Source organism: Procambarus clarkii, chromosome 38 (genome assembly GCF_040958095.1).
Source record: "Procambarus clarkii isolate CNS0578487 chromosome 38, FALCON_Pclarkii_2.0, whole genome shotgun sequence".
Taxonomy (NCBI): domain Eukaryota; kingdom Metazoa; phylum Arthropoda; class Malacostraca; order Decapoda; family Cambaridae; genus Procambarus; species Procambarus clarkii.
The window spans coordinates 9,858,835-9,881,462 of NC_091187.1; the positions used below are offsets into that span (position 1 = coordinate 9,858,835).

General features: G+C 50.1%; 1 protein-coding gene across 2 annotated transcripts in view; it reads right to left on the minus strand.

Annotated features, from left to right (window-relative positions):
- Positions 1–22,628, minus strand: part of LOC123749309 (uncharacterized) — a 92,252-nt gene that overhangs the window by 37,448 nt on the left and 32,176 nt on the right. The window contains exon 2 of one of the 2 annotated variants that reach the window (XM_069337691.1): positions 11,804–11,931. In XM_069337691.1, the coding sequence (XP_069193792.1) occupies positions 11,804–11,931 (128 nt within the window). Of the gene's footprint in view, positions 1–11,578; positions 11,745–11,803; positions 11,932–22,628 lie in introns of those variants that run through there. The other variant, XM_069337692.1, reaches the window with a different exon arrangement.

Here is a 22,628-nt window from a genome sequence, read left to right on the forward strand (position 1 = left end):
GAACCCTGTAATCCCTCCCTGAACCCTGTAATCCTACCTCTGACCCCTGTAATCCCACCTCTGAACCCTGTAATCCCACCTCTGAACCCTGTAATCCCACCTCTGAACCCCTGTAATCCCACCTCTGATCCCTGTAATCCCCCTGAACCCTGTAATCCCCCTGAACCCTGTAATCCCACCTCTGAACCCCTGTAATCCCTCCCTGAACCCTGTAATCCCTATCTGATCCCTGTAATCCCACCTCTGAACCCTGTAATCCCACCTCTGAACCCTGTAATCCCACCTCTGAACCCTGTAATCCCATCTCTGAACCCTGTAATCCCACCTCTGATCCCTGTAATCCCACCTCTGATCCCTGTAATCCCACCTCTGAACCCCTGTAATCCCTCCCTGAAACCTGTAATCCCTCTCTGAACCCTGTAATCCCACCTCTGAACCCTGTAATCCCCCTGAACCCTGTAATCCCCCTGAACCATGTAATCCCTCCCTGAACCCTGTAATCCCACCTCTGAACCCTGTAATCCCTCCCTGAACCCTGTAATCCCACCTCTGATCCCTGTAATCCCTCCCTGAACCCTGTAATCCTCCTTTGAACCCCTGTAATCCCACCTCTGTACCCTGTAATCCCACCTCTGAACCCTGTAACCCCACCTCTGATCCAGGTAATCCCTCCCTGAACCCTGTAATCCCACCTCTGATCCAGGTAATCCCTCCCTGAACCCTGTAATCCCACCTCTGAACCCTGTAATCCCTCCCTGAACCCTGTAATCCCCCCTCTGAACCCTGTAATCCCCCCTGAACCCTGTAATCCCTCCCTGAACCCTGTAATCCTACCTCTGAACCCTGTAATCCCACCTCTGAACCCTGTAATCCCACCTCTGAACCCCTGTAATCCCACCTCTGATCCCTGTAATCCCCCTGAACCCTGTAATCCCCCTGAACCCTGTAATCCCACCTCTGAACCCCTGTAATCCCTCCCTGAACCCTGTAATCCCTATCTGATCCCTGTAATCCCACCTCTGAACCCTGTAATCCCACCTCTGAACCCTGTAATCCCACCTCTGAACCCTGTAATCCCATCTCTGAACCCTGTAATCCCACCTCTGATCCTTGTAATCCCACCTCTGATCCCTGTAATCCCACCTCTGAACCCTGTAATCCCTCCCTGAACCCTGCAATCCCTCTCTGAACCCTGTAATCCCACCTCTGATCCCTGTAATCCCACCTCTGAACCCTGTAATCCCACCTCTGAACCCCTGTAATCCCTCCATGAAACCTGTAATCCCTCTCTGAACCCTGTAATCCCACCTCTGAACCCTGTAATCCCCCCTCCTGGCCACTACCACCCCCTTTGAACCCTGTAATCCCCCCTGAACCCTGTAATCCCACCCCTGAAGCCTGTAATCCCACCCTTGAACCCTGTAATCCCACCCCTGAACCCTGTAATCCCACCCCTGAACCCTGTAATCCCACCTCTGAACCCTGTAATCCCTCCCTGAACCCTGCAATCCCTCTCTGAACCCTGTAATCCCACCTCTGATCCCTGTAATCCCACCTCTGAACCCTGTAATCCCACCTCTGAACCCCTGTAATCCCTCCCTGAAACCTGTAATCCCTCTCTGAACCCTGTAATCCCACCTCTGAACCCTGTAATCCCCCCTCCTGGCCACTACCACCCCCTTTGAACCCTGTAATCCCCCCTGAACCCTGTAATCCCACCCCTGAAGCCTGTAATCCCACCCTTGAACCCTGTAATCCCACCCCTGAACCCTGTAATCCCACCCCTGAACCCTGTAATCCCACCCCTGAACCCTGTAATCCCCCCCCTGAACCCTGTAATCCCCCCCCCTGGCCAGCAGGTCCTGACGCGCTGAATGTTGTGAAAAAAAAATTAAAATAAAAAATTAGCCTAAGAATACAATGGAGCGAGAGAGACCAGACTGTTGGTTCACGCATCAAGCACTCCCACAAGCAGGAAAAAATGACTCCCTGGCAAGAGCTGTCAAGTTCCGCGGCCAATATTGACAAGACGCGAACGGCAGCAGGAAAAGAATTCGGTCTTAGAAGCAGGAAAAAAATTCGGTCTTAGAAGCAGGAAAAAGATTCGGTCGTAATTTAAAGCAGGAAAAAATTCGATCTGAATCGTCACCTCGAAAAATTTCTCGCACTTTGGGACTACCAGATCTCAAGAGACCTTAAGAGATGCCTAAATTAAGGGATAGAGACAGACTAATGACTGAAATCAGGTCTCCATCTCCCATCCCCGGCGCCTCCAAGATGCTGGATAAGACAGTCTGATCAATCCACATTTATCCCAGCGGCTCGTAAAGATAGCAAACCCCAGACCAAATGAATTAGATCTTGATATCAAATCTCCGTTATCTAGAGTAACAGCTTGGTCCAACAGGCTGTTTAACGTCCAGTTCAGCTCCACGCTTGACGGTACGAGGCTGTTAGAGGTCATCAGGGCTGTTAAGAGCTGGGAACTACTTGAGGATATCCCCCGTAAACACTACGAAGGTCAGGTTAGGTCTGACCCTTAAGACCCGACACCCTCTCAAGGCTTGTTAAGGCTGCCTCAATCACTCTTGAACTACCAGCCCTGAACAACGGATGAACAACCAGCCCTGAACAACGGCTGAACAACCAGCCCTGAACAATGGCAGAACAACCAGCCCTGAACAACGGCTGAACAACCAGCCCTGAACAACGGCTGAACAACCAGCCCTGAACAACGGCTGAACAACCAGCCCTGAACAACGGGTGAACAACCAGCCCTGAACAACGGGTGAACAACCAGCCCTGAACAACGGGTGAACAACCAGCCCTGAACAACCAGCCCTGAACAACGGGTGAACAACCAGCCCTGAACAACCAGCCCTGAACAACCAGACCTGAACAACGGCTGAACAACCAGCCCTGAACAATGGCAGAACAACCAGCCCTGAACAACGGCTGAACAACCAGCCCTGAACAACGGCTGAACAACCAGCCCTGAACAACGGGTGAACAACCAGCCCTGAACAACCAGCCCTGAACAACCAGCCCTGAACAACGGGTGAACAACCAGCCCTGAACAACCAGCCCTGAACAACGGCTGAACATCCAGCCCTGAACAACGGGTGAACAACCAGCCCTGAATAATGGTTGAACAACCAGCCCTGAACAACGGCTGAACAACCAGCCCTGAACAACGGCTGAACAACCAGCCCTGAACAACGGCTGAACAACCAGCCCTGAACAACGGCTGAACAACCAGCCCTGAACAACGGCTGAACAACCAGCCCTGAACAACGGCTGAACAACCAGCCCTGAACAACGGCTGAACAACCAGCCCTGAACAACGGCTGAACAACCAGCCCTGAACAACGGCTGAACAACCAGCCCTGAACAACGGCTGAACAACCAGCCCTGAACAACGGCTGAACAACCAGCCCTGAACAACGGCTGAACTACCAGCCCTGAACAACAGCTGAACAACCAGCCCTGAACGGCTGAACAACCAGCCCTGAACAGCTGAACAACCAACCCTGAACAACGGCTGAACAACCAGCCCTGAACAACGGCTGAACAACCAGCCCTGAACAACAGCTGAACAACCAGCCCTGAACGGCTGAACAACCAGCCCTGAACAGCTGAACAACCAACCCTGAACAACGGCTGAACAACCAGCCCTGAACAACCAGCCATGAACAACGGCTGAACAACCAGCCATGAACAACGGCTGAACAACCAGCCCTGAACAACGGCTGAACAACCAGCCCTGAACAACCAGCCCTGAACAATGGTTGAACAACCAGCCCTGAACAACGGCTGAACAACCAGCCCTGAACAATGGCTGAACAACCAGCCCTGAACAACGGCTGAACAACCAGCCCTGAACAACGGCTGAACAACCAGCCCTGAACAATGGCTGAACAACCAGCCCTGAACAACCAGCCCTTAACAACGGCTGAACAACCAGACCTGAACAACGGCTGAACAACCAGCCCTGAACAATGGCTGAACAACCAGCCCTGAACAACCAGCCCTTAACAACGGCTGAACAACCAGCCCTGAACAACGGCTGAAAAACCAGCCCTGAACAACGGCTGAACAACCAGCCCTGAACAATAACAGGCTTGGGAACCTCTCAGTCACCCAACTAACAGGCTTGGGAACCTCTCAGTCACCCAACTAACAGGCTTGGGAACCTCTCAGTCACCCAACTAACAGGCTTGGGAACCTCTCAGTCACCCAACTAACAGGCTTGGGAACCTCTCAGTCACCCAACTAACAGGCTTGGGAACCTCTCAGTCACCCAACTAACAGGCTTGGGAACCTCTCAGTCACCCAACTAACAGGCTTGGGAACCTCTCAGTCACCCAACTAACAGGCTTGGGAACCTCTCAGTCACCCAACTAACAGGCTTGGGAACCTCTCAGTCACCCAACTAACAGGCTTGGGAACCTCTCAGTCACCCAACTAACAGGCTTGGGAACCTCTCAGTCACCCAACTAACAGGCTTGGGAACCTCTCAGTCACCCAACTAACAGGCTTGGGAACCTCTCAGTCACCCAACTAACAGGCTTGGGAACCTCTCAGTCACCCAACTAACAGGCTTGGGAACCTCTCAGTCACCCAACTAACAGGCTTGGGAACCTCTCAGTCACCCAACTAACAGGCTTGGGAACCTCTCAGTCACCCAACTAACAGGCTTGGGAACCTCTCAGTCACCCAACTAACAGGCTTGGGAACCTCTCAGTCACTCAACTAACAGGCTTGGGAACCTCTCAGTCACCCAACTAACAGGCTTGGGAACCTCTCAGTCACTCAACTAACAGGCTTGGGAACCTCTCAGTCACCCAACTAACAGGCTTGGGAACCTCTCAGTCACTCAACTAACAGGCTTGGGAACCTCTCAGTCACCCAACTAACAGGCTTGGGAACCTCTCAGTCACTCAACTAACAGGCTTGGGAACCTCTCAGTCACCCAACTAACAGGCTTGGGAACCTCTCAGTCACTCAACTAACAGGCTTGGGCACCTCTCACACACCCAACTAACAGGCTTGGGCACCTCTCAGTCACCCAACTAACAGGCTTGGGAACCTCTCCCACACCCAACTAACAGGCTTGGGAACCTCTCAGTCACCCAACTAACAGGCTTGGGAACCTCTCCCACACCCAACTAACAGGCTTGGGAACCTCTCAGTCACCCAACTAACAGGCTTGGGAACCTCTCAGTCACCCAACTAACAGGCTTGGGAACCTCTCCCACACCCAACTAACAGGCTTGGGAACCACTCAGTCACCCAACTAACAGGCTTGGGAACCACTCAGTCACCCAACTAACAGGCTTGGGAACCTCTCCCACACCCAACTAACAGGCTTGGGAACCTCTCCCACACCCAACTAACAGGCTTGGGAACCTCTCCCACACCCAACTAACAGGGTTGGGAACCTCTCAGTCACCCAACTAACAGGCTTGGGAACCTCTCAGTCACCCAACTAACAGGCTTGGGAACTTCTCCCACACCCAACTAACAGGCTTGGGAACCTCTCAGTCACCCAACTAACAGGCTTGGGAACCTCTCACACACCCAACTAACAGGCTTGGGAACCTCTCCCACACCCAACTAACAGGCTTGGGAACCACTCAGTCACCCAACTAACAGGCTTGGGAACCTCTCAGTCACCCAACTAACAGGCTTGGGAACCTCTCCCACACCCAACTAACAGGCTTGGGAACCTCTCCCACACCCAACTAACAGGCTTGGGAACCTCTCCCACACCCAACTAACAGGCTTGGGAACCTCTCAGTCACCCAACTAACAGGCTTGGGAACCACTCAGTCACCCAACTAACAGGCTTGGGAACCTCTCACACACCCAACTAACAGGCTTGGGAACCTCTCAGTCACCCAACTAACAGGCTTGGGAACCTCTCCCACACCCAACTAACAGGCTTGGGAACCTCTCAGTCACCCAACTAACAGGCTTGGGAACCTCTCCCACACCCAACTAACAGGCTTGGGAACCTCTCCCACACCCAACTAACAGGCTTGGGAACCTCTCAGTCACCCAACTAACAGGCTTGGGAACCTCTCCCACACCCAACTAACAGGCTTGGGAACCTCTCCCACACCCAACTAACAGGCTTGGGAACCTCTCAGTCACCCAACTAACAGGCTTGGGAACCTCTCACACACCCAACTAACAGGCTTGGGAACCTCTCAGTCACCCAACTAACAGGCTTGGGAACCTCTCCCACACCCAACTAACAGGCTTGGGAACCTCTCAGTCACCCAACTAACAGGCTTGGGAACCTCTCCCACACCCAACTAACAGGCTTGGGAACCTCTCCCACACCCAACTAACTGGCTTGGGAACCTCTCAGTCACCCAACTAACAGGCTTGGGAACCTCTCAGTCACCCAACTAACAGGCTTGGGCACCTCTCAGTCACCCAACTAACAGGCTTGGGCACCTCTCAATCACCCAACTAACAGGCTTGGGAACCTCTCCCACACCCAACTAACAGGCTTGGGAACCTCTCCCACACCCAACTAACAGGCTTGGGAACCTCTCAGTCACCCAACTAACAGGCTTGGGAACCTCTCAGTCACCCAACTAACAGGCTTGGGCACCTCTCAGTCACCCAACTAACAGGCTTGGGAACCTCTCCCACACCCAACTAACAGGCTTGGGAACCTCTCAGTCACCCAACTAACAGGCTTGGGAACCTCTCAGTCACCCAACTAACAGGCTTGGGAACCTCTCAGTCACCCAACTAACAGGCTTGGGCACCTCTCAGTCACCCAACTAACAGGCTTGGGCACCTCTCAATCACCCAACTAACAGGCTTGGGAACCTCTCCCACACCCAACTAACAGGCTTGGGAACCTCTCCCACACCCAACTAACAGGCTTGGGAACCTCTCAGTCACCCAACTAACAGGCTTGGGAACCTCTCAGTCACCCAACTAACAGGCTTGGGCACCTCTCAGTCACCCAACTAACAGGCTTGGGAACCTCTCCCACACCCAACTAACAGGCTTGGGAACCTCTCAGTCACCCAACTAACAGGCTTGGGAACCACTCAGTCACCCAACTAACAGGCTTGGGAACCTCTCCCACACCCAACTAACAGGCTTGGGAACCACTCAGTCACCCAAATAACAGGCTTGGGAACCTCTCCCACACCCAACTAACAGGCTTGGGAACCACTCAGTCACCCAACTAACAGGCTTGGGAACCTCTCCCACACCCAACTAACAGGCTTGGGAACCTCTCAGTCACCCAACTAACAGGCTTGGGAACCTCTCCCACACCCAACTAACAGGCTTGGGAACCTCTCCCACACCCAACTAACTGGCTTGGGAACCTCTCAGTCACCCAACTAACAGGCTTGGGAACCTCTCAGTCACCCAACTAACAGGCTTGGGCACCTCTCAGTCACCCAACTAACAGGCTTGGGCACCTCTCAGTCACCCAACTAACAGGCTTGGGAACCTCTCCCACACCCAACTAACAGGCTTGGGAACCTCTCCCACACCCAACTAACAGGCTTGGGAACCTCTCAGTCACCCAACTAACAGGCTTGGGAACCTCTCAGTCACCCAACTAACAGGCTTGGGCACCTCTCAGTCACCCAACTAACAGGCTTGGGAACCTCTCCCACACCCAACTAACAGGCTTGGGAACCTCTCAGTCACCCAACTAACAGGCTTGGGAACCACTCAGTCACCCAACTAACAGGCTTGGGAACCTCTCCCACACCCAACTAACAGGCTTGGGAACCACTCAGTCACCCAAATAACAGGCTTGGGAACCTCTCCCACACCCAACTAACAGGCTTGGGAACCACTCAGTCACCCAACTAACAGGCTTGGGAACCTCTCCCACACCCAACTAACAGGCTTGGGAACCTCTCAGTCACCCAACTAACAGGCTTGGGAACCTCTCAGTCACCCAACTAACATGCTTGGGAACCTCTCAGTCACCCAACTAACAGGCTTGGGAACCTCTCACACACCCAACTAACAGGCTTGGGAACCTCTCAGTCACCCAACTAACAGGCTTGGGAACCTCTCCCACACCCAACTAACAGGCTTGGGAACCACTCAGTCACCCAACTAACAGGCTTGGGAACCACTCAGTCACCCAACTAACAGGCTTGGGAACCTCTCCCACACCCAACTAACAGGCTTGGGAACCTCTCCCACACCCAACTAACAGGCTTGGGAACCTCTCCCACACCCAACTAACAGGCTTGGGAACCTCTCCCACACCCAACTAACAGGCTTGGGAACCTCTCAGTCACCCAACTAACAGGCTTGGGAACCTCTCAGTCACCCAACTAACAGGCTTGGGAACCGCTCAGTCACCCAACTAACAGGCTTGGGAACCTCTCAGTCACCCAACTAACAGGCTTGGGAACCTCTCACACACCCAACTAACAGGCTTGGGAACCTCTCAGTCACCCAACTAACAGGCTTGGGAACCTCTCCCACACCCAACTAACAGGCTTGGGAACCTCTCAGTCACCCAACTAACAGGCTTGGGAACCTCTCCCACACCCAACTAACAGGCTTGGGAACCTCTCCCACACCCAACTAACAGGCTTGGGAACCTCTCCCACACCCAACTAACAGGCTTGGGAACCTCTCCCACACCCAACTAACAGGCTTGGGAACCTCTCAGTCACCCAACTAACAGGCTTGGGAACCTCTCAGTCACCCAACTAACAGGCTTGGGAACCTCTCAGTCACCCAACTAACAGGCTTGGGAACCTCTCACACACCCAACTAACAGGCTTGGGAACCTCTCAGTCACCCAACTAACAGGCTTGGGAACCTCTCCCACACCCAACTAACAGGCTTGGGAACCTCTCAGTCACCCAACTAACAGGCTTGGGAACCTCTCAGTCACCCAACTAACAGGCTTGGGAACCTCTCAGTCACCCAACTAACAGGCTTGGGAACCTCTCCCACACCCAACTAACAGGCTTGGGAACCTCTCAGTCACCCAACTAACAGGCTTGGGAACCTCTCAGTCACCCAACTAACAGGCTTGGGAACCTCTCAGTCACCCAACTAACAGGCTTGGGAACCTCTCAGTCACCCAACTAACAGGCTTGGGAACCTCTCAGTCACCCAACTAACAGGCTTGGGAACCTCTCAGTCACCCAACTAACAGGCTTGGGAACCTCTCAGTCACCCAACTAACAGGCTTGGGAACCTCTCAGTCACCCAACTAACAGGCTTGGGAACCTCTCAGTCACCCAACTAACAGGCTTGGGAACCTCTCAGTCACCCAACTAACAGGCTTGGGAACCTCTCAGTCACCCAACTAACAGGCTTGGGAACCTCTCCCACACCCAACTAACAGGCTTGGGAACCTCTCAGTCACCCAACTAACAGGCTTGGGAACCTCTCCCACACCCAACTAACAGGCTTGGGAACCTCTCAGTCACCCAACTAACAGGCTTGGGAACCTCTCAGTCACCCAACTAACAGGCTTGGGAACCTCTCAGTCACCCAACTAACAGGCTTGGGCACCTCTCACACACCTAACTAACAGGCTTGGGAACCTCTCAGTCACCCAACTAACAGGCTTGGGAACCTCTCAGTCACCCAACTAACAGGCTTGGGAACCTCTCAGTCACCCAACTAACAGGCTTGGGAACCTCTCAGTCACCCAACTAACAGGCTTGGGAACCAAAGCAGATTGAGTTCTTGATATTTTGTAGTGTCACTTGGGGTCTCGGGTTACTGTATTGCAAATTTTCATTAGATTTAGAAAGGGTCGAGTGGGAGGCGTTTGGTGAAGTCACATGGAATGACCCTTATATTCTGTATATACTTCATATATACACAGGTGCTGGAGGAGGACCTGGAGGAGCACCTACCTGCTGGAGGAGGACCTGGAGGAGGACCTACCTGCTGGAGGAGGACCTGGAGGAGGACCTACCTGCTGGAGGAGGACCTACCTGCTGGAGGAGGACCTACCTGCTGGAGGAGGACCTACCTGCTGGAGGAGGACCTGGAGGAGGACCTACCTGCTGGAGGAGGACCTACCTGCTGGAGGAGGACCTGGAGGAGGACCTACCTGCTGGAGGAGGACCTGGAGGAGGACCTACCTGCTGGAGGAGGACCTACCTGCTGGAGGAGGACCTACCTGCTGGAGGAGGACCTACCTGCTGGAGGAGGACCTGGAGGAGAACCTGGAGGAGGACCTACCTGCTGGAGGAGGACCTGGAGGAGGACCTACCTGCTGGAGGAGGACCTACCTGCTGGAGGAGCACCTACCTGCTGGAGCAGCACCTACCTGCTGGAGGACCTACCTGCTGGAGGACCTACCTGCTGGAGGAGGACCTGGAGGACCTACCTGCTGGAGGAGGACCTGGAGGACCTACCTGCTGGAGGAGGACCTACCTGCTGGAGGACCTACCTGGTGGAGGATCACCTGGAGGAGGACCTACCTGCTGGAGGAGCACCTACCTGCTGGAGGACCTACCTGCTGGAGGAGGACCTACCTGCTGGAGGAGGACCTACCTGCTGGAGGAGCACCTACCTGCTGGAGGAGCACCTACCTGCTGGAGGAGCACCTACCTGCTGAAAGAGGACCTGGAGGAGGACCTACCTGCTGGAGGAGGACCTACCTGCTGGAGGAGGACCTGGAGGAGGACCTACCTGCTGGAGGAGGACCTGGAGGAGGACCTACCTGCTGGAGGAGGACCTGGAGGAGGACCTACCTGCTGGAGGAGGACCTGGAGGAGGACCTACCTGCTGGAGGAGGACCTGGAGGAGGACCTACCTGCTGGAGGATGACCTACCTGCTGGAGGAGCACCTACCTGCTGGAGCAGCACCTACCTGCTGGAGGACCTACCTGCTGGAGGACCTACCTGCTGGAGGACCTACCTGCTGGAGGAGGACCTACCTGCTGGAGGAGCACCAACCTGCTGGAGGAGGACCTACCTGCTGGAGGAGGACCTACCTGCTGGAGGAGGACCTACCTGCTGGAGGAGGACCTACCTGCTGGAGGAGCACCTACCTGCTGGAGGAGCACCTACCTGCTGGAGGAGCACCTACCTGCTGGAGGAGCACCTACCTGCTGGAGGAGCACCTACCTGCTGGAGGAGGACCTACCTGCTGGAGGAGGACCTACCTGCTGGAGGAGGACCTACTTGCTGGAGGAGGACCTACCTGCTGGAGGACCTACCTGCTGGAGGAGGACCTACCTGCTGGAGGAGCACCTACCTGCTGGAGGAGGACCTACCTGCTGGAGGAGGACCTACCTGCTGGAGGAGGACCTACCTGCTGGAGGAGCACCTACCTGCTGGAGGACCTACCTGCTGGAGGAGCACCTACCTGCTGGAGGAGCACCTACCTGCTGGAGGAGGACCTACCTGCTGGAGGAGGACCTGCCTACTAGAGGAGCACCTACCTGCTGGAGGAGGACCTACCTGCTGGAGGAGGACCTGCCTACTAGAGGAGCACCTACCTGCTGGAGGAGCACCTACCTGCTGGAGGAGGACCTGCCTACTAGAGGAGCACCTACCTGCTGGAGGAGGACCTGCCTACTAGAGGAGCACCTACCGAGGACAGCAGAGTGGGGGCCGGTGAGGTCCGGCTGGTAGTGGAGGAGGACCTGCCTACTAGAGGAGCACCTACCGAGGACAGCAGAGTGGGGGCCGGTGAGGTCCGGCTGGTAGTGGAGGAGGACCTGCCTACTAGAGGAGCACCTACCGAGGACAGCAGAGTGGGGGCCGGTGAGGTCCGGCTGGTAGTGGAGGAGGACCTGCCTACTAGAGGAGCACCTACCGAGGACAGCAGAGTGGGGGCCGGTGAGGTCCGGCTGGTAGACCAGGTAGTGGAGGAGGATGTACACCACGAAGGCCGCCGGGAGGAAGGAGACCCATCTCTTCACTTGCATCCACCCCATGTGGACTCTGTGGGGGGAGAGTGGGGGCGTTAGTGGGTGACCTGGTGGGTGTGGGGTGTGTTGGGGGGTGTGTGGGGGTGTTGGGGGAGTGTGGTATTACGTTGTGGTCATAATAATATTAATACGTTGTCGTGGGTCGATAGTCTCTTCCGGACAACCCACCAAAGCTCCGTAGCGTGCTTGCACTTTAATCGGGAGATCACCGTGCACGCTTATTGCATTTGGAGAGGGGGTTTGGCGTCATATATTTAGGGGATGCGGTTCCAACGCAAACCTCGTTGTCATGTGCACACACCCCACTTGAGCCGCTGTGACTCCCCACGCTCTCCTTGGTCGGTATGATCTTGTCAATCTCCTTCTCGTTTTGACGCTGAACCCCCTCTTTTGGAGAGGGGGTTCAGCCTCACATATTTAGGGGACGCGGCTCCAACACAAACCTTGTTGTCATGTGCACACACCCTACTTGAGCCGATGTGACTCCCCACTCTCTCCTTGGTTGATATGATCTCGTCAATCTCCTTCTATTTTGAATTATTATTCTGTACTACCCTGTCCACCGCTGTGGTGCTTTCTCTCTCTCTTATTTCCTGGGAGGCCTCACTAGGACAAGGGCAAACATCTGTTCATTACAAACATTTAATGACGATTCAGAACATATACAAAGCTTGCACATACAATATATAATTATAACGTTCAAGACGCTATGATATTATAACCTGGTTGCGAACCAATACCGTCAGGACTCTATCCGTCGCTTATACCAAGTGGTAGCCCAACTCCTGGCTTGCCACTTATGCTGCCAACCTCACCAAGTGAGTTAAACCTTGTCAAAACAAATATGGCATTATCAGCCCTAGAACATATATCTACATATATCTCTGCAGGCACTGCACCACTGATTCCACAGGAGCATGTGACACTTCACTTCACCGCTCTGCTTTACGCAGTTTGGGGTCCACTTCCTCACTATGGGGTTTGCTCTACCACAGAGTACAACATCCACTCCAAGAGCCTTGAAGTTCCATTCATCAACTTCGTCTCTGGCCTCAGAGTACGCTCGTCAACTCCTTCCTCAGAACAAACCTGCAACCCATCGACACGCCAATCAAAATGTTCTTCTACAAACGTATAACTGACATGAGGTACACACAGTAAATGTTTCACCTGCCGTCTCCCTACTTCCCGAACACTGTGAGGACTCCCCCACGCCCGGGCGGGTCCATTCTCCACTTCCCAGACGCTGCCTTAATCGACAACACTATACAGAGCTATAGAGCCAACACCACTCTATACAGAGCTATAGAGCCAACACCACTCTATACAGAGCTATAGAGCCAACACCACTCAATACAGAGCTATAGAGCCAACACCACTCTATACAGAGCTATAGAGCCAACACCAATCTATACAGAGCTATAGAGCCAACACCACTCTATACAGAGCTATAGAGCCAACACCACTATATACAGAGCTATAGAGCCAACACCACTCTATACAGAGCTATAGAGTCAACACTATACAGAGCTATAGAGCCAACCACTCTATACAGAGCTATAGAGCCAACACCACTCTATACAGAGCTATAGAGCCCCAACACCACTCTATACAGAGCTATAGAGTCAACACTATACAGAGCTATAGAGCCAACACCACTCTATACAGAGCTATAGAGCCAACACCACTCTATACAGAGCTATAGAGCCAACACCACTCTATACAGAGCTATAGAGCCAACACCACTCTATACAGAGCTATAGAGCCAACACCACTCTATACAGAGCTATAGAGCCAACACCACTCTATACAGAGCTATAGAGCCAACACCACTCTATACAGAGCTATAGAGCCAACACCACTCTATACAGAGCTATAGAGCCAACACCACTCTATACAGAGCTATAGAGCCAACACCACTCAATACAGAGCTATAGAGCCAACACCACTCTATACAGAGCTATAGAGCCAACACCACTCTATACAGAGCTATAGAGCCAACACCACTCTATACAGAGCTATAGAGCCAACACCACTATATACAGAGCTATAGAGCCAACACCACTCTATACAGAGCTATAGAGCCAACACCACTATATACAGAGCTATAGAGCCAACACCACTCTATACAGAGCTATAGAGTCAACACTATACAGAGCTATAGAGCCAACCACTCTATACAGAGCTATAGAGCCAACACCACTCTATACAGAGCTATAGAGCCCCAACACCACTCTATACAGAGCTATAGAGCCAATACCACTCTATACAGAGCGATAGAGCCCCAACACCACTCTATACACAGCTATAGAGCCCCAACACCACTCTATACAGAGCTATAGAGCCAACACTATACAGAGCTATAGAGCCAACACTATACAGAGCTATAGAGCCAACACTATACAGAGCTATAGAGCCAACACCACTCTATACAGAGCTATAGTCAACACCACTCTATACAGAGCTATAGAGCCAACACCACTCTATACAGAGCCATAGAGCCAACACCACTCTATACAGAGCTATAGAGCCAACACCACTCTATACAGAGCTATAGAGCCAACACCACTCTATACAGAGCTATAGAGCCAACACCACTCTATACAGAGCTATAGAGCCAACACCACTCTATACAGAGCTATAGAGCCAACACCACTCTATACAGAGCTATAGAGCCAACACCACTCTATACAGAGCTATAGAGCCAACACCACTCTATACAAAGCTATAGAGCCAACACCACTCTATACAGAGCTATAGAGCCAACACCACTCTATACAGAGCTATAGAGCCAACACCACTCTATACAGAGCTATAGAGCAAACACCACTCTATACAGAGCTATAGAGCCCCAACACCACTCTATACAGAGCTATAGAGCCCCAACACCACTCTATACAGAGCTATAGAGTCAACACTATACAGAGCTATAGAGCCAACACCACTCTATACAGAGCTATAGAGCCAACACCGCTCTATACAGAGCTATAGAGCCAACACCACTCTATACAGAGCTATAGAGCCAACACCACTCTATACAGAGCTATAGAGCCAACACCACTCTATACAGAGCTATAGAGCCAACACCACTCTATACACAGCTATACAGCCCCAACACCACTCTATACACAGCTAGAGAGCCAACACTATACAGAGCTATAGAGCCAACACCACTCTATACAGAGCTATAGAGCAAACACCACTCTAAACAGAGCTATAGAGCCAACACCACTCTATACAGAGCTATAGAGCCAACACCACTCTATACAGAGCTATAGAGCCAACACCACTCTATACAGACCTATAGAGCCAACACCACTCTATACAGACCTATAGAGCCAACACCACTCTATACAGACCTATAGAGCCAACACCACTCTATACACAGCTATAGAGCCAACACCACTCTATACAGAGCTATAGAGCCAACACCACTCTATACAGAGCTATAGAGCCAACACCACTCTATACAGAGCTATAGAGCCAACACCACTCTATACAGAGCTATAGAGCCAACACCACTCTATACAGAGCTATAGAGCCAACACCACTCTATACAGAGCTATAGAGCCAACACCACTCTATACAGAGCTATAGAGCCAACACCACTCTATACAGAGCTATAGAGCCAACACCACTCTATACAGAGCTATAGAGCCAACACCACTCTATACAGAGCTATAGAGCCAACACCACTCTATACAGAGCTATAGAGCCAACACCACTCTATACAGAGCTATAGAGCCAACACCACTCTATACAGAGCTATAGAGCCAACACCACTCTATACAGAGCTATAGAGCCAACACCATTCTATACAGAGCTATAGAGCCCCAACACCACTCTATACAGAGCTATAGAGTCAACACTATACAGAGCTATAGAGCCAACCACTCTATACAGAGCTATAGAGCCAACACCACTCTATACAGAGCTATAGAGCCCCAACACCACTCTATACAGAGCTATAGAGTCAACACTATACAGAGCTATAGAGCCAACACCACTCTATACAGAGCTATAGAGCCAACACCACTCTATACAGAGCTATAGAGCCCCAACACCACTCTATACAGAGCTATAGAGCCAACACCACTCTATACAGAGCGATAGAGCCCCAACACCACTCTATACACAGCTATAGAGCCCCAACACCACTCTATACAGAGCTATAGAGCCAACACTATACAGAGCTATAGAGCCAACACCACTCTATACAGAGCTATAGAGCCAACACCACTCTATACATAGCTATAGAGCCCCAACACCACTCGATACAGAGCTATAGAGCCAACACCACTCTATACAGAGCGATAGAGCCCCAACACCACTCTATACACAGCTATAGAGCCCCAACACCACTCTATACAGAGCTATAGAGCCAACACTATACAGAGCTATAGAGCCAACACTATACAGAGCTATAGAGCCAACACTATACAGAGCTATAGAGCCAACACTATACAGAGCTATAGAGCCAACACTATACAGAGCTATAGAGCCAACACTATACAGAGCTATAGAGCCAACACTATACAGAGCTATAGAGCCAACACTATACAGAGCTATAGAGCCAACACTATACAGAGCTATAGAGCCAACACTATACAGAGCTATAGAGCCAACACTATACAGAGCTATAGAGCCAACACTATACAGAGCTATAGAGCCAACACTATACAGAGCTATAGAGCCAACACTATACAGAGCTATAGAGCCAACACCACTCTATACAGAGCTATAGTCAACACCACTCTATACAGAGCTATAGAGCCAACACCACTCTATACAGAGCTATAGAGCCAACACCACTCTATACAGAGCTATAGAGCCAACACCACTCTATACAGAGCTATAGAGCCAACACCACTCTATACAGAGCGATAGAGCCCCAACACCACTCTATACACAGCTATAGAGCCCCAACACCACTCTATACAGAGCTATAGAGCCAACACTATACAGAGCTATAGAGCCAACACCACTCTAAACAGAGCTATAGAGCCAACACCACTCTATACAGAGCTATAGAGCCAACACCACTCTATACAGAGCTATAGAGCCAACACCACTCTATACAGAGCTATAGAGCCAACACCACTCTATACAGAGCTATAGAGCCAACACCACTCTATACAGAGCTATAGAGCCAACACCATTCTATACAGAGCTATAGAGCCACCACCACTCTATACAGAGCTATAGAGCCAACACCACTCTATACAGAGCTATAGAGCCAACACTATACAGAGCTATAGAGCCTACACTATACAGAGCTATAGAGCCAACACTATACAGAGCTATAGAGCCAACACTATACAGAGCTATAGAGCCAACACTATACAGAGCTATAGAGCCTACACTATACAGAGCTAGAGTCAACACTATATAGAGCTATAGAGCCAACACTATACAGAGCTATAGAGCCAACACTATACAGAGCTATAGAGCCTACACTATACAGAGCTATAGAGCCAACACTATACAGAGCTATAGAGTTAACACTATATAGAGCTATAGAGCCAACACTATACAGAGCTATAGAGCCAACACTATACAGAGCTATAGAGCCTACACTATACAGAGCTATAGAGCCAACACTATACAGAGCTATAGAGTCAACACTATATAGAGCTATAGAGCCAATACTATACAGAGCTATAGAGCCAACACTATACAGAGCTATAGAGCCTACACTATACAGAGCTATAGAGCCAACACCACTCTATACAGAGCTATAGAGCCAACACCACTCTATACAGAGCTATAGAGCCAACACCACTCTATACAGAGCTATAGAGCCAACACCACTCTATACAGAGCTATAGAGCCAACACCACTCTATACAGAGCTATAGAGCCAACACCACTCTATACAGAGCTATAGAGCCAACACCACTCTATACAGAGCTATAGAGCCAACACCACTCTATACAGAGCTATAGAGCCAACACCACTCTATACAGAGCTATAGAGCCAACACCACTCTATGCAGAGCTATAGAGCCAACACCACTCTATGCAGAGCTATAGAGCCAACACCACTCTATACAGAGCTATAGAGCCAACACCACTCTATACAGAGCTATAGAGCCAACACCATTCTATACAGAGCTATAGAGCCCCAACACCACTCTATACAGAGGTATAGAGACAACACTATGCAGAGCTATAGAGCCAACCACTCTATACAGAGCTATAGAGCCAACACCACTCTATACAGAGCTATAGAGCCCCAACACCACTCTATACAGAGCTATAGAGTCAATACTATACAGAGCTATAGAGCCAACACCACTCTATACAGAGCTATAGAGCCAACACCACTCTATACAGAGCTATAGAGCCCCAACACCACTCTATACAGAGCTATAGAGCCAACACCACTCTATACAGAGCGATAGAGCCCCAACACTACTCTATACACAGCTATAGAGCTCCAACACCACTCTATACAGAGCTATAGAGCCAACACTATACAGAGCTATAGAGCCAACACTATACAGAGCTATAGAGCCAACACTATACAGAGCTATAGAGCGAACACTATACAGAGCTATAGAGCCAACACTATACAGAGCTATAGAGCGAACACTATACAGAGCTATAGAGCCAACACTATACAGAGCTATAGAGCCAACACTATACAGAGCTATAGAGCCAACACTATACAGAGCTATAGAGCCAACACCACTCTATACAGAGCTATAGTCAACACCACTCTATACAGAGCTATAGAGCCAACACCACTCTATACAGAGCTATAGAGCCAACACCACTCTATACAGAGCTATAGAGCCAACACCACTCTATACAGAGCTATAGAGCCAACACCACTCTATACAGAGCTATAGAGCCAACACCACTCTATACAGAGCTATAGAGCCAACACCACTCTATACAGAGCTATAGAGCCAACACCACTCTATACAGAGCTATAGAGCCAACACCACTCTATACAGAGCTATAGAGCCAACACCACTCTATACAGAGCTATAGAGCCAACACCACTCTATACAGAGCTATAGAGCCAACACCACTCTATACAGAGCTATAGAGCCCCAACACCACTCTATACAGAGCTATAGAGCCCCAACACCACTCTATACAGAGCTATAGAGCCCCAACACCACTCTATACAGAGCTATAGAGTCAACACTATACAGAGCTATAGAGCCAACACCACTCTATACAGAGCTATAGAGCCAACACCGCTCTATACAGAGCTATAGAGCCAACACCACTCTATACAGAGCTATAGAGCCAACACCACTCTATACAGAGCTATAGAGCCAACACCACTCTATACAGAGCTATAGAGCCAACACCACTCTATACACAGCTATACAGTACCAACACCACTCTATACACAGCTAGAGAGCCAATACTATACAGAGCTATAGAGCCAACACCACTCTATACAGAGCTATAGAGCAAACACCACTCTAAACAGAGCTATAGAGCCAACACCACTCTATACAGAGCTATAGAGCCAACACCACTCTATACAGAGCTATAGAGCCAACACCACTCTATACAGAGCTATAGAGCCAACACCACTCTATACAGAGCTATAGAGCCAACACTATACTGAGCTATAGAGCCTACACTGTACAGAGCTATAGAGCCAACACTATATAGAGCTATAGAGCCAACACCACTCTATACAGAGCTATAGAGCCCCAACTCCACTCTATACACAGCTATAGAGCCCCAACACCACTCTATACACAGCTATAGAGCCCCAACACCACTCTATACAGAGCTATTGAGCCCCAACACCACTCTATACACAGCTATAGAGCCCCAACACCACTCTATACACAGCTATAGAGCCCCAACACCACTCTATACAGAGCTATACAGCCAACACTATATAGAGCTATAGAGCCAACACTATACAGAGCTATAGAGCCTACACTATACAGAGCTATAGAGCCAACACTATACAGAGCTATAGAGTCAACACTATATAGAGCTATAGAGCCAATACTATACAGAGCTATAGAGCCAACACTATACAGAGCTATAGAGCCTACACTATACAGAGCTATAGAGCCAACACCACTCTATACAGAGCTATAGAGCCAACACCACTCTATACAGAGCTATAGAGCCAACACCACTCTATACAGAGCTATAGAGCCAACACCACTCTATACAGAGCTATAGAGCCAACACCACTCTATACAGAGCTATAGAGCCAACACCACTCTATACAGAGCTATAGAGCCAACACCACTCTATACAGAGCTATAGAGCCAACACCACTCTATACAGAGCTATAGAGCCAACACCACTCTATACAGAGCTATAGAGCCAACACCACTCTATGCAGAGCTATAGAGCCAACACCACTCTATGCAGAGCTATAGAGCCAACACCACTCTATACAGAGCTATAGAGCCAACACCACTCTATACAGAGCTATAGAGCCAACACCATTCTATACAGAGCTATAGAGCCCCAACACCACTCTATACAGAGGTATAGAGTCAACACTATACAGAGCTATAGAGCCAACCACTCTATACAGAGCTATAGAGCCAACACCACTCTATACAGAGCTATAGAGCCCCAACACCACTCTATACAGAGCTATAGAGTCAATACTATACAGAGCTATAGAGCCAACACCACTCTATACAGAGCTATAGAGCCAACACCACTCTATACAGAGCTATAGAGCCCCAACACCACTCTATACAGAGCTATAGAGCCAACACCACTCTATACAGAGCGATAGAGCCCCAACACCACTCTATACACAGCTATAGAGCTCCAACACCACTCTATACAGAGCTATAGAGCCAACACTATACAGAGCTATAGAGCCAACACTATACAGAGCTATAGAGCCAACACTATACAGAGCTATAGAGCGAACACTATACAGAGCTATAGAGCCAACACTATACAGAGCTATAGAGCCAACACTATACAGAGCTATAGAGCCAACACTATACAGAGCTATAGAGCCAACACCACTCTATACAGAGCTATAGTCAACACCACTCTATACAGAGCTATAGAGCCAACACCACTCTATACAGAGCTATAGAGCCAACACCACTCTATACAGAGCTATAGAGCCAACACCACTCTATACAGAGCTATAGAGCCAACACCACTCTATACAGAGCTATAGAGCCAACACCACTCTATACAGAGCTATAGAGCCAACACCACTCTATACAGAGCTATAGAGCCAACACCACTCTATACAGAGCTATAGAGCCAACACCACTCTATACAGAGCTATAGAGCCAACACCACTCTATACAGAGCTATAGAGCCAACACCACTCTATACAGAGCTATAGAGCCAACACCACTCTATACAGAGCTATAGAGCCCCAACACCACTCTATACAGAGCTATAGAGCCCCAACACCACTCTATACAGAGCTATAGAGCCCCAACACCACTCTATACAGAGCTATAGAGTCAACACTATACAGAGCTATAGAGCCAACACCACTCTATACAGAGCTATAGAGCCAACACCGCTCTATACAGAGCTATAGAGCCAACACCACTCTATACAGAGCTATAGAGCCAACACCACTCTATACAGAGCTATAGAGCCAACACCACTCTATACAGAGCTATAGAGCCAACACCACTCTATACACAGCTATACAGTACCAACACCACTCTATACACAGCTAGAGAGCCAATACTATACAGAGCTATAGAGCCAACACCACTCTATACAGAGCTATAGAGCAAACACCACTCTAAACAGAGCTATAGAGCCAACACCACTCTATACAGAGCTATAGAGCCAACACCACTCTATACAGAGCTATAGAGCCAACACCACTCTATACAGAGCTATAGAGCCAACACCACTCTATACAGAGCTATAGAGCCAACACTATACTGAGCTATAGAGCCTACACTGTACAGAGCTATAGAGCCAACACTATATAGAGCTATAGAGCCAACACCACTCTATACAGAGCTATAGAGCCCCAACTCCACTCTATACACAGCTATAGAGCCCCAACACCACTCTATACACAGCTATAGAGCCCCAACACCACTCTATACAGAGCTATTGAGCCCCAACACCACTCTATACACAGCTATAGAGCCCCAACACCACTCTATACACAGCTATAGAGCCCCAACACCACTCTATACAGAGCTATACAGCCAACACTATATAGAGCTATAGAGCCGCCTCTGCTCCCCGTGACGGGGTGTTGGCCCGGCCAATATTGATCAGAGACTTTTGGGCACTCTATAGAGCGCTCTATTGTTCTCAGGTCCACTGAAGGTGGGTCGAGTTATTTTAGTGATTTTATATGTTGATTCTTGGTTATCTTGGGGGTTATCTTGAGGTTATCTTGGGGTTATCTTAAGGTTATCTTAGGTTTATCTTGGTGGTTATCTTGAGGTTATCTTGGAGTTATTTTTAGGTTATCTTGCGGTTATCTTGAGGTTATCTTGAGGTTATCTTTCGGTTATCTTAAGAGGTTATCTTGGGGTTATCTTAAGAGGTTATCTTGGGGTTATCTTAGGTTTATCTTGGTGGTTATCTTGAGGATATCTTGGGATTATCTTGGAGTTATTTTTAGGTTATCTTGGGGTTATCTTCAGGTTATCTTGAGGTTATCTTGAGGTTATCTTAGGGGTTATCTTGGGGTTATCTTGAGGTTATCTTGGGGTTATCTTGGGGTTATCTTGAGGTTATCTTAGGGTTAT